The 13,315-nt window shown below is 31.1% G+C and overlaps 2 protein-coding genes across 2 annotated transcripts; both read left to right on the plus strand.

Annotated features, from left to right (window-relative positions):
• Nucleotides 1-344: 344 nt before the first annotated feature.
• Nucleotides 345-6,253, plus strand: LOC112751755 (probable methyltransferase PMT16). Its single transcript, XM_025800981.3, has 6 exons — nucleotides 345-1,166; nucleotides 4,199-4,409; nucleotides 4,510-4,795; nucleotides 5,065-5,457; nucleotides 5,550-5,627; nucleotides 5,781-6,253. Exons 1-6 carry the CDS (start codon nucleotides 423-425, stop codon nucleotides 6,007-6,009), a joined length of 1,941 nt encoding a protein of 646 aa, XP_025656766.1. The 5' UTR covers nucleotides 345-422; the 3' UTR covers nucleotides 6,010-6,253.
• Nucleotides 6,254-10,842: 4,589 nt separating this feature from the next.
• LOC112751758 (uncharacterized) lies at nucleotides 10,843-12,959 on the plus strand. Its single transcript, XM_025800985.3, has 4 exons — nucleotides 10,843-11,278; nucleotides 11,635-11,712; nucleotides 11,821-12,013; nucleotides 12,561-12,959. The coding sequence occupies exons 1-4, from the start codon at nucleotides 11,073-11,075 to the stop codon at nucleotides 12,732-12,734; spliced, it is 651 nt and encodes a 216-aa protein (XP_025656770.1). The 5' UTR covers nucleotides 10,843-11,072; the 3' UTR covers nucleotides 12,735-12,959.
• The last annotated feature ends 356 nt before the right edge of the window (nucleotides 12,960-13,315 follow it).

The raw sequence follows: 13,315 nt of genomic DNA on the forward strand, positions 1-13,315 counted from the left end.
AATAGACGAGTGAGTTGACTACTCAACCAACTCAAATTAGTTAGCTATTGTTACTTCTAATCCAATACAAATATACAACGAAAAAAATTATATAAAATAGGAAACATTTCAAGTACACCAGGAATACCGGTGTACCAGTTGTTTTAACCGTTGATCTGAATTATAAAAAATATATATAATATATATTAATAGAAATCAACTGTTGAAACAACTAGTGCACCGGTACTCCGCGGTGCACTTAAAATGTTTCCTATAAGATAATATTAACAAAAATAGAAATAAAAAAATAGTATTTAATATTTTATGATTTCCCTTGTATATATTATTCTTTTTCCCCAAATCTCCATTTGCTCCCAATATAAAGAGTAAGTTAGTAATACGCTAACACGCACATTAATACACATACATATATCTCCACCACCATGGCCGGCGGTGACTCCACGCCACCGTCCTACCACCCAACCTCAAAACCTTCCAAACACACCACCACCACCACCTGCAAGAAGACCAACCTCTACACCCTCGTAGCACTCCTCTGCATCATCTCCTACCTCTTCGGCTCATACCAACAAACCCCCTCCTCCTCCGCCGCCGCCACCACCACCACCACCACCAAAACCACCCTCCCCACCTGCATTCAAAACCCCACAACCACCACCAGCCGCACATCAACAACTCCCAGAAAACCCACCCACCTAGACTTCACCTCCCACCACAACGCCACCTTCCCCACAACCACCACAACCGCCGCCGCCGCCACCTCGAAACACTACCCGTCATGCCCAGTGAAGCTCAGCGAATACACCCCCTGCGAGGACCACACTCGCTCTCTCCGCTTCCCCCGTGACAAGATGATTTACAGAGAGAGACACTGCCCTTCGAAGAAGGAAGTCTTGAAGTGTCGCATTCCGGCGCCGCACGGTTACAAGAACCCGTTTCCATGGCCCTCGAGCAGGGACGTGGCATGGTACGCCAACGTGCCTCACAGAGAGCTCACGGTGGAGAAGGCCGTTCAGAACTGGATCCGTTACGACGGCGACAAGTTCAGGTTCCCCGGCGGCGGCACCATGTTCCCCAACGGCGCCGATAAGTACATTGACGACATTGGAAAGTTGATTGATCTCAAACATGGTTCCGTTCGCACCGCCGTTGATACTGGCTGTGGGGTACGTACACGCTACCCTTTTTTACTTTTAACTTTTTCTAAAAGAAAAATACGTTTTTTCATGAATCATGGTGAGAAAAACATTTTCGAACAAGAAAAGGAAACTTGTCTTGTTTTTATCTCTATATATTTACTTTCATTTTCTTGTTCTTTTTATTTATAGGATAGAAAACAATTTTTTATTTTAATTAAAAAACTATTTAAAATTCTCCTTTTTTTTTTTCATCATCAATTTCAGCCAAAGCTTACGGCAATTCCACCAAAAAAAGATTAGATAGACTTTTGATACATAGGTAGAAGATAATTATGCGGATTTGAGGTAATAAAATGGGAAACACGCGTATATATTATACATTGTCAAAATAAGAAATGAGTTTGAAATTCAATGTACATATTAATTTTTGTTACCAACACTTTACTTTATATAGTTGCAAAAGATTTCCTTTCTTATAAATATATATTGTTATTAAAACAATAAAAAAAATAAAATGAGGTCTGAAAGGAGGTAGGAGAGAATTTAGTTGGGACTGAATGGGGCTTTTACTGCATTTTACTGTGAAAAGGAAAGGGTCATGGTCTTCAACTTGAGACTGTAACGTTTTCCAGTTTTCCTCACTATTTTTGGAACTTAAGGGAAGGGACTATGAACGGATTATTTGACTAAAAATTAAAAATATATTTCAAATACTAAATGCTATATAGATTCCAAAATTCAAATTCTGAGGGCGTTCGGTTTGTCTTCACCCGGGAGGGTTTTGCGCGTAGATATATATATTTTTACTATATTTTTTAGGAGGAGTGTTCAGCTATCAAATTTTGTAATTTGTAGTCATTAATTAATTATTATAATATAAAATTATATTTAATAATATAAAATTATTTATTTTTTATTAATTAAATACAGATTATATTTTAATAAAAATATTAATTTTTTAAACTTAATCATTTTTTAATTTAACATATTAATAATTAATATATTATGAATCTAATTTTTATTTAAGAATTTGACGTAACAAATAGATTTCTGCAAGGTTTTACATATAGATCTAATTTAAATAAGTTTATATAAAGGGGTAGTAATGAGTAGGATAGAGTAGGGTTTAGATCCAACCCTAATCCTATGTTGAGATTTTTATATAAATTATACCCTACCCTATCTACAGGTTGAAAATATCCTAACCTTAATCCTAACCCTACCCGCTCTTAATCCGAGGATACTCAACTTTACCCACAAGTTACAAAAAATATACAACGTTATTATATAATTTGATGATAATTTAAAATAGAACTGATTTTTATGTAAAAAAATATGAAATTATTAATTAATGATTTTCTTTTAGTGGCTAAGAATCTTTTACATTTAGTGAGAGGTCTTTCATTCAACATCCACTTAAAATATATTTTTATATAAGTATATAATATAAACATATATAGAGTGTGGGTTGGTCGGTAGAGTTGAAGTTCAACCCGCACCCTACCCGACCCGCACGAGACCCTACCTGCACCCTACCTTACCCGCTGCGGATCGGGTTGGGTACCCGCCGGTGGGGTACATATCGACACCCTTATAATAATAACTTATCTATTTTTTAAAATATTTTCAATGGAGCGTTATTTCATTTGTTATTTTTTCTCTCACACAAATATCAAGGACTTGCCAGTTTTAATTTTATTGACATGAATGAGTGGATCCAAAACAGTAACTGGCTTCTGAAGACATGGCTTTCCATAAGGGGAATAATGATTCATGCCAGCATGGATTTTGTGTATGTTTTTCAAAAAGATTATATCACAGGAAAAAGAAATGAAAACGAAGCACACAAGTTAATCATTCATACCCATGGTTTATGTAAAAAGCCAAATATTCCGCCAGTACTATGTTATGTCCTTTGAACTAGTAAGTATAATTACGGTAACTAAGGTGTTTATATAATTTTGATTAAAATTAAGGTTATATTTTTATAGTATTTTACTATTTTTCACTTTTAATTTTTAAATTAAAAAATATATAAAAAAATATTACTTTAATATGCATCATGGCATGCACTTCCTACTTTCTACTATTCGTCTAAGCTATTTTTTTTCTTAATTATTTGGGGCCATCCATGGCCAAGGAACATGGAAGCACAAAAGTATGTAAGGCTTATGAATATGATACTGTTTTTTATTTCCATTGGAGTGTTTTTGCCTTGAAATGTGCAATCCATAATGGTCTCTTTTAGAAAAAAATATAAAATCGAAATCCTAACTGAAAAATTCGTCCTTTTTTTTCTCTTATTTAAAAATAAAGTGAGAATTAAATTTTTAAAAATTTTAACTTCGACCTAATTAACTTTTGGAAAAAAAATATTTTATTATTTATAATAGTAGATATTTTATTGTCGTGAACATGAAAACGATATATTTTTAAATAGTAAAATATTATTATTTTTTAAGTTTTCATATAATTTTTTATCAACTGTTTTTTTATTTATTATGAATCTTACTAAAATAGGTGAAATTTCGTTCCAAAAATATTTATTTACGTAACTATCTTTCATAAATAGATATGTCACATTAATTAATGATACATATAAATATCACTTTTAAATTTTACGTAACAAATTAATAGAATCACATAATATATCTATCGTTTGCATTGTAAAAAACTAAATTAATAATTTTTTTCTTAAAAAATTAATTAGTCCATGATCAAAATATTCAGAACCTAATTATTATTTCCCTCTAAAAAAAATAAAAATGAACCTGGCTGGCGTTACTATAATACTGTACCACCTAAGCCATAGGATTCCACACTCCTAATTTCTAGTAATAGTTGTACTTTTGACTAAATTAATTATTACATGTGAAGGGTGAATATTTTAATAATCAGCAAGTATTATTCTTGCCACGAACGAGGCATTTGTCTAGTCGGTCACCACTAACCACGTTATACTAACTTTCTTGACAAATTTAGATTAATTGCATAATTAATGTTGATTTAATCTTAAGGTTAATGTGTTTAGCATATGCAATTATGCATGGTTGGTTCAGGTTGCAAGTTGGGGAGCATATCTTCTATCCCGTGACATAATAACAATGTCAATAGCACCAAGAGACACACACGAAGCACAAGTTCAGTTTGCTCTTGAAAGAGGTGTTCCCGCCATTATTGGTGTTCTTGCATCTAAGAGGCTCCCATTTCCCTCTAGAGCTTTTGACATGGCACATTGCTCTCGCTGCCTAATTCCATGGGCTCAATATGGTTCGTACCTTATTATTATATATCACTTGTTACACAACTGTCTCAAGATATGTTGTTTTATGTGGTGTTGTTTTTAATTTCCCTTCAAATGTTGAATTAGATGGGGTTTATCTAAATGAAGTTGATCGGATTCTGCGGCCCGGAGGCTATTGGATCCTATCCGGGCCACCCATCAATTGGAAGAGATATTGGAGAGGTTGGGAAAGAACAAAGGAGGATCTGAATGAAGAGCAGACCAAAATTGAGAAGGTGGCTCAAAGTCTATGTTGGAAGAAGCTTGTAGAGAAGGGTGATATTGCTATTTGGCAGAAACCCAAACACCATTTGAAATGCTCTCAAAATAGTAGGCCTTTTTGCCACCCACAAGATAACCCTGACAAGGCATGGTATGTTGCTTCAATTTTCCACCTTCTACTTTATTCTTAGTTACTTTCATGTCATATCATATTCACTAGCAATATATCAGACCGAATACTCATATGAAGTTGTATTTACATGAAGATCATAGTTACAAACTGTTAAATGGTAATTTTCACTTATTATCTTCCTGTCATGTCATGTTCACTTATGATATCTTATGATACATCAGCATAGCAATAGTGATTTACTTCTTAAGTGTTTTGTATATTTATTTTGGTGAGTTGTTTGTATTCAGGTACACTGACATGAAGACATGTTTGAGTCGTCTGCCAGAAGTGTCAGACAATGATGAAACTGCAGGAGGGGCATTGGAGAATTGGCCAGAGAGGCTAACAGCCACCCCACCAAGGATTTACATGGAGACCATAAAAGGGGTTACACCTTCAACCTTCATAAAGGACAATCAATTATGGAAGAAAAGGATATCATATTACAAGAAAGTTAACAGTCAGCTAGGTAAAGCTGGGAGATACAGAAACCTTCTTGACATGAATGCTTACTTGGGTGGATTTGCTGCTTCTCTTGTTGAGTACCCTGTTTGGGTCATGAATGTGGTTCCTGTTCAAGCCAAGGTTGACACACTTGGAGCAATTTATGAAAGGGGATTGATTGGAACATACCATAATTGGTTAGCACAACATTATTTTTTTCCTTATCTCCTTAACATAATGTTCTCTTCTTCATTGTCTAAATTGCTTGTGGCCTAAACTTATGTTGCAGGTGTGAAGCAATGTCCACTTATCCTAGAACTTATGATTTAATTCATGCTGATTCAGTCTTCAGCCTTTACAACCAAAGGTATTTATATATTCAATTCAATATCATATACACTATATAACACATGGTTGTCCCTTTTTAACAAATGATCTTGGAAATTTGGCTCATTGTTTGAAGTAATCTAACAGATTCAAGTACTGTTTAAATTCTGATTAACCTACTTGTATGTTGCAGATGTGAATTAGAAGACATTCTGCTAGAAATGGATAGGATTCTTAGGCCAGAAGGAAGTGTAATAATCAGAGATGATGTTGATATATTAGTAAAAGTAAAGAGTATAGTCAACGGTTTGAATTGGGAAAGTCAAATTGTTGACCATGAAGATGGGCCTCTTGAAAGAGAGAAACTTTTATTTGCTGTGAAGAATTATTGGACAGCTCCTAAAGCTTCAAACAGTAGTTAGTTAAATATTAATTAAGGTCTTTTTAGTTTTTAAAGCCTTCTTTAATTTCTTTTCTCTAGTGCTTTTCTTTTTGTTTGTTCATCTCAAAGTTGTTAGTATTCTTTTGTATCTTTCTTCATTACTTTTCATTAAATGCAAATTCAAAGTGTGCAGAACATACACCTAATTCAGGAGTAAAGTAACCATTGTCATATTTTGCTCAATAATTCAAGTGTTTGAACACCTAATCCAACATGCTTTTTAATTGGCTCTGTTATCATTACTTTGTCATCAACTTTTATAGGCATAGTTATTAGAATCGAATCGGTAATTAACCTGGTCATATAATTGGGTTACTAAGTTACTGGTTCAACCGGTGAGTCACTGATTTACCCGATTGACCTGGTCATAATTAAATAAAAATATAAAATTAAAATTAAAAGTTAAATGCATATTTTCAAAAATATATTAATAACAATTAAATATTAATTCTTAGATATAATTTATATTGCAAAAAAGATAATAAATTAATCACTAGTACAAAATATTTTGTCAATTTAAATGAACAAGAAAAAATAAAAGATAACACAATCAATATCAATATATCAATATATTTATATACCATGTGACAACTTATTTGGTATTCATGTGAATCCATATTTAAAAGAATAAAAAAAAAAAATAAAAAATCATTCACCATTGAAGACGTGAAGCTTCTCATGATAAATCTTTTTTGTTACTTCATGCCTTAATATCTGATTTCATATCATGTTATATGATGCTTTGCGCCCCCAATTTGAGTTAGGATTAGTGGATTACTCATGGATCCCTTTATTGGGTCTGCTATGCAAGCTTCAATTAATTTTTCTTAACCATATTTGCTGGTTTTGTGGGATAGAAAAGAGGCAAAATCTTTGTAGCAATGAGCAATGTGTGTTACTGATTGTAATATTCTTTTCTTTATTTGATGTATTCTTCTTTCATAAAAAGTAAATAAATAAATAAGACAAATAAAAAAGTACTCTTAATATTGGAAGCAGCATATTTTAGTTTGAGTTATATATTAGTTTTGTTAAGTCCATAATAGTTATTTTAGACTCATTGCTGCACTGACTGGTATTCCTGCATCAATTCTCTAGTATGAGTTTAATAGTGGATCCGTTGCATATATTTTGCAGCTTCTTCAAAGCAGTGGTGCTAATATTTTGAATCAAGGACAGGATACTAAATATGTAAAATTTTTGATTCTTGCATTGAGTTTAGTTCTGGAGCTTCATAAAGCAAAGGAAATAGCTGTTGAATACGATAATAAAGCCAAAACTGATGTAGCAAATGCCTTTTCTGGAATAGTTGATGGTCTTAGTTTATGTGAAAAATCGGTGACGGTATTAGCAAAAGACCTTTTGAGATTTTGCTTTTAATTAAGGTTTGGTGCTATTCATTTGATATTACTTGTTGTTGTTGATTTGTGTTTCCATTAAAAATTTTAGTATGTTTTCTGATGTTACAATTTATCATATCTTCTAAGAAAATATTTTGTTGTGGCAAAGACGTTGTAAGAATGCATTGTATTCCCTGCTCACTTTTAATGCTCGACGGCCTGTGCGTCACTTGGCATCAGTTGCATTGGCAAAGATCATATTCAAGGGAGATGGAATATCTGTTTATGCTAGAGCAAGCAGCCTTTAGGGATTTCTTTCTAATGGTTCTTGTTACCATAAGGAAAAATTATTTTTTCAATATACTTGTTTTTGAGTTTTTGTCAGTCAAATTGGTTCTCTTGTTTGAGGAACTATATAGAACTCAATTTTTGTAAACAATTTTAGTTATTATTCTATCAATGGTTCTTGTTACTATATGCCATATGCAAGTTCTTTCATTATATTGGTCATAATAAATACTTGACTGATGGAAATTAAATTTTATATTATACTTATTACTACTATTTCTGTTTCATTTTATTCATTACTTTTTTTTGTATATTCTTAAGATAAGGTATTTTAAAAGTTAAAAAAATAAAGAGAAGGTATTTTGGTACAATTTGTATATAAATAAGAAAAAGAATGATAGTGATAAAATAAAAGGGATTATAGGAATATCTTTCATTGAATATTTATAATTTTTCTAAATTTTCAATTAGGTCCCTATACTTTTTTTTCTTTTTAATTAGGTCCCTAGGAGTATACAAGTAATTTCACAATTTACTAACATTTTTTTAACGTTTAACGTTAACAAGGACTAAATTAAAAAAAAATAATATATAGGGACCCAATTGAAAAGAAAAAAAGTATAGGGACCTAATTGAAAATTCGGTGAAACTATAGGGACCTGCAGAGTAATTAAACCATTATTTTTATATTGATTAAATTGTATTTTTTTAAAATATATTTTTTTCATTTTTAATAATTAAATTATTTTTTCTTAAAATACCCTTTAATAATATTTTAATTATTAAGAAACTTGTTTTGTAAAGATGTGAAGGAATGAGATGTTAATTTTTTAAATTTGGGATTTATCCATGTCGACTTATTTTTAAGTTTTGATAAAGTTTTTAATAATTTTAAATAGTTCTATGAAACAAATTATTTATTAATATTTATTGTTATATATAACAGTGGTAAGATTTTTTTAATTTAATATTAAAATAATATACATCAATATCAAAAAATTAATAGTAAAATACAAAATAATTGTTGACAAAAATTTTGGTAAAATTACAATTTAATAATTAAGAAAATATTGAAGGGTGTCTTAAGAAAAAAATAATTTAATCAATAGACAAATAATTTGTTAAATAATATTTTAGTAAACAAAATTTAATCACAAAAAATAACATTTTTGTTAAAGAGTATTTTTGTAAAAAATAATTTTTTTTCTTAAAAAAGCGGATAAAGTTAACACAAAAAATTTAAAATGGATTAGAAAAGAGGTTTTTTTAAAAGTTATAAAGGAAGGGAGTGTATATTTTACAAATAGAGGGGAGGAGAGTGTCATTTTAGCATCTCTTAGAGAAGAGGAGTGTAATTTTCTCTTTAATTTAATAAGAAGTTATAAATATCTTATAAACTAGGATATTCTTAGCATAGAACGATTTAGAGGTTTGAAAATTTCTTTTTGGTTTCGTAATAAAACCATAGTATGAACAATTGAAGTTAAAAAGTTCCTCTCTTATTGTATCGAAAAATTGGGTAAAAAATTGAGAAGTTCATTCGATTTATTTTTTAAATTTTGACGTTGACAAGTTAGATTATAGAATCTCTTTCTTATTGTGTTAAAAAAATTAAATAAAAAATAAAATAATTATCTTTATATTCAATTTTAACTAATTTTTTTTATTTTAATTATAATTTATCTTTTTCTATTTAATTTTAATTTTTACCATGTTTATCCTTTTATTTCTTTATGATATTGGTTCTTCCAAATCGATTTCTTCCTCTTTGTTCTAATCATATGCCCGGTTTGAGCCAAATTATTATAGTTTGATGATGAATCTTTGATGGGTTTTGTTTAGCTATTTTGATTTTGAATTACACGTCATTGAAAATTGACTCCTTAGTCCCCCCCCCCCCCCCCCCAAAGTCTTTTTTTTGTTCCAATGCAAAATCAAATTAAAATGATGACAAAAAGTAAAAAACTACACTAGCTAGGCCCGGCTAAAAATATCTTCTATCTAACTAAACACTAATGAATAATGATGTTTACATATTGTCCTTTATCCACAAAGAAGGTGGGCAATAGCCTTCATAACTCTAAATATACAAAATTGTGGCATAATAAGGATTATAAGTGAGGTGGTGTTGGTGTATGTCAATTTGTGATATAAACATAGAAACTTTTTGGAAATGAAGCACAAAGAAAAAATTTCATATCATAGTTAATTAGTATTTGTTCTAGAGTTTATTGCTGCACATATATCATTAGTATCACATATGCATCACAAAGTATAATTTCCAAAATAATTAATGACATAGTACATATGTTAACTTTTCCGCAGTAAGTTAGAGCCAAAAGCTGGAAGATAAGATTATTAGAATGGAGTAACTTTGATTATCTTCAAGCTAAAGCAAAGTAATAAAATGTGCAAAAAACCAAAACCATGTGTTTGGACAGGCGAATTCATTACTTGTTTTCTTTTCTTATGCAACTAAAATCTGAGAATCATATGTAAGAAAATGAATATATATGCGTGTGTATATATATACAGAACACTACTGTTCTTTTCACATCTCTATATAGGACCGACTGATATAATATTTCTCTTTATTAAGAATCAACCAAACCTATTCCACACTGGCCACACACTATTCTTTTTTTTCTCAATTGATTTTATGAAATTTGAGTTTTAAATTTTAATTATAGAATAATTAGAAGAAGCCTATGTTGTTCTCTATGACATTTTAGTCTCTCAAAAATTTTCAAGTCAAATACTTTTTTTTTTCGACAAATTTTAAACAGTAAATTAGTTTTTAATATTTTAGTAAAAAAAATTAGATAAAACACTTTTGTAGTTATTGAATAAAGATATACTAGTTTTTAGAAAAATTTAAATCAATCTTTTATAAAGATAAACAATTTGATGTGAAGATTAATTTTTTTTTGGTGACTCGATGTGAAGATTAATTTATATTATAAACTAAAAATTTGAAAATTAATTTAATAACTAAAATTTATTGAGAATTAAAATATATATCTAATTAAAAAACGTGTAGAAACTCATTTAGATATTACTCATCATAATTAAAAACTATCATTAAAGTAAAAAAAAAAAAAAAAGGAAAAGTATGAGACTATGAAGAGATAATTTATGTTTTATACAATGTATATAATAGTTTTAGGGGTTGAGCAAATAGCTTGCTCTGCTGCTTACTCTGCCTCAGTTAGTTTGTTAGTCTAATTTCTGTTAGAGTTAGTGGACCCTGCTGACTCAGCAGAAACTTCTAGGCTATTCAGTTATTCAGATTGTTGCAATACAGTGATACACACATGCTTTCTCTCCTCTCTCTGAATTCTCTCTGACTGTACCTTTCACTCACCTTCCAAATTTCAAAATCTCTCTATTTCTCTCTCTCGGATTGGCATGTCTGATGAAGACCAAGGCGTGGAAGACGGAGGTGGAGGTGTGGAAGACGGAGCCGCATTGTTTGAATGCGTCAACTGTGACGCCACCTTCACCACGAAGATTGGCTTGCAAATTCATTCGGATAATGAGCATTTCAAATTTGGTTTTGTTTGCATCAAATGCGGGAATAGGTTCGAAACCTCTTCCTCACATGATCAACACAAAATTGAGGTAACCGAACACTGAATTTGTAAAAATTAATTGTGACGGAAGTGTTTTTCCTAACTCTAAGAAAATCAAGTATGAATGTGTTCTTCGTGATAAAAATGGTGTATAGATTTCAGGGAGTGCAGAAAAAGTTCATGGTTCAACTGTGCTCCACACAGAGTTGGTGTGAATTGATGTTGGTGCTAGAAAATAGTGTTCGAAATATTGTGTGCGATACCAACTTGATTGATACATATTCCCTTGTTAACACATTAATCCCTCTTTAAGATCACTGTGAATCATAATTTTTTTTTTCAGATTTTTTGAGCTTAAGATGTGCGGAAAAAATTCTGTAACCGAATCTGATTCATTCTTTTCAGTGCGTTCACTGGGCTCCATTTAGGCGGCCACCGCAGCGGAGAGCCAAGCGTCATCCCCGCCGTTGATATTGAATCTAGGTTCCTTTTCTTTAATCTTTCTTTCATGCATCATAAGTCTTATGATCATGTTATACATTTTGTTAGATATGTACAAACCAAAGTTGTGGCCTGTATTGTGCCTTGCAGAACAAGACTCAGTGTGATGGCCTCATCAGATATTGTGAGGGGAAAAACATACGCCGAAGCGGTGGCCGTGTATATGGACGATGATCAGTGGATCTTGTGGGAGAACAAAGAGGTTCTATGCCTTCATGCTGAGCTTTGTATGTGGGCTGATGCCGTGGTCATTGCTCCATTATCTGTACATGCCCTTGGAAAGGTATCAATAAGCTGCTCAATTTTCAGATTTTATATGTAATTTAGATGAATGTGCTATATGTGTTCTCCTAGTGTTTTGGTTGGATTTTGGTTTCGACTTCACCAGGAATCCTGTATCAAGATTTTGATTCGGAGACACGCTTCATGCTGTCCCCTAGTGTTGCTAGCATTCTAATTTGCTTCGACTATCTGTGTTTGGTAGAAATAGTTTTTACCTCAATGCCTAGTTACTAAGAATCATGTAATGTTAAGTTGGTATGTATGTTTGCGTCTAACATATATTAATTATGGTAGAAACTCGTGTAAATTATCTTCATGTAAAGTTAATAATTGAAAACTATTAGATGATAATTTTATCAAACATGTCAAATTATATAACATTCTCATGAATCGTTACCCTTAGTTATTTGCATGGTCTATCTTTATTACTTGTATAAAGTTGAGTTGTTATGTTATGTATGCATCTTAAAAAAGAGTTATTTGCATAATTGCATGTTTCATTTTTAACTTTAATATATAAAAGATGTGTGATATTGCTGTTGTTGTAGTTTGCGGGAGGATATTGTGACACTTTGCTAACAAGTGTTGTGAGAGCATGGAACTGCGCAAAAAAGCCATTGTTTGTAGTATCATGCATGGACCCTTTGTGGAAGGAAAATTATATCACATTGAGAAACTATAATCACACTGGTAATTCAGAAGCAAGATGGGAAAATGCCTGAGCCTGATGAGATTTCCAAATTTGTGAGAATACATGATGCTTTTGAAGAATGTGAGAGTCAAATTTCAGATATATGTACTTAGAGACAAATTTAATGGATTTAGATTTGAAAACCGTAAAACGTGATATGCATGTAAGCAAGGTAGCTGAATTCAATTGTTTGATGCATGGTGGATAACACATTGTTTGGGAAAGTTTTTCAACTTTCTAGATTTTACTTTGTTAATACTTCCAAGAACACATGTTTTGAACTTCCTAATCGATGTTTTTATTTTTTTGGTTGAAATCGATTCTTTTCTTCCTTCATTAGTGACAAGGGGATTTAAATCTAGAATTTTGCACATGTTGCCCAAAATTTTTATGACCAAATTACTTTTTAGAGGACACGTTGAACTTTTTTCTTAAAAAGAGTTTCAAAAAAGGACAATAACGATAATATATTGTCTATCAACCATGCAATTAATTACTATAATTCTACTAAATTTTTAATTAGATTTTATATTTGGAGATTTATAATTAAATTCTTGGTTTTGATAAAAAAATTTAATTAAATCCTTATTAAAAATATTTATCCAGTATAAG

This window comes from Arachis hypogaea, chromosome 15 (assembly GCF_003086295.3).
Source record: "Arachis hypogaea cultivar Tifrunner chromosome 15, arahy.Tifrunner.gnm2.J5K5, whole genome shotgun sequence".
Classification (NCBI taxonomy): domain Eukaryota; kingdom Viridiplantae; phylum Streptophyta; class Magnoliopsida; order Fabales; family Fabaceae; genus Arachis; species Arachis hypogaea.

Excerpts from the sequence above, each read along its gene's own strand:
- LOC112751755 (XM_025800981.3), top strand. The coding sequence starts at position 423 with ATGGCCGGCGGTGACTCCACGCCACCGTCCTACCACCCAACCTCAAAA. Across the intron at positions 4,796-5,064 it reads GATAACCCTGACAAGGCATG|GTACACTGACATGAAGACAT; the intron begins GTATGTTGCTTC and ends GTTTGTATTCAG. Across the intron at positions 5,628-5,780 it reads TTCAGCCTTTACAACCAAAG|ATGTGAATTAGAAGACATTC; the intron begins GTATTTATATAT and ends TGTATGTTGCAG.
- LOC112751758 (XM_025800985.3), top strand. The coding sequence starts at position 11,073 with ATGAAGACCAAGGCGTGGAAGACGGAGGTGGAGGTGTGGAAGACGGAG. Across the intron at positions 11,713-11,820 it reads GCCGTTGATATTGAATCTAG|AACAAGACTCAGTGTGATGG; the intron begins GTTCCTTTTCTT and ends TGTGCCTTGCAG. Across the intron at positions 12,014-12,560 it reads CTGTACATGCCCTTGGAAAG|TTTGCGGGAGGATATTGTGA; the intron begins GTATCAATAAGC and ends CTGTTGTTGTAG.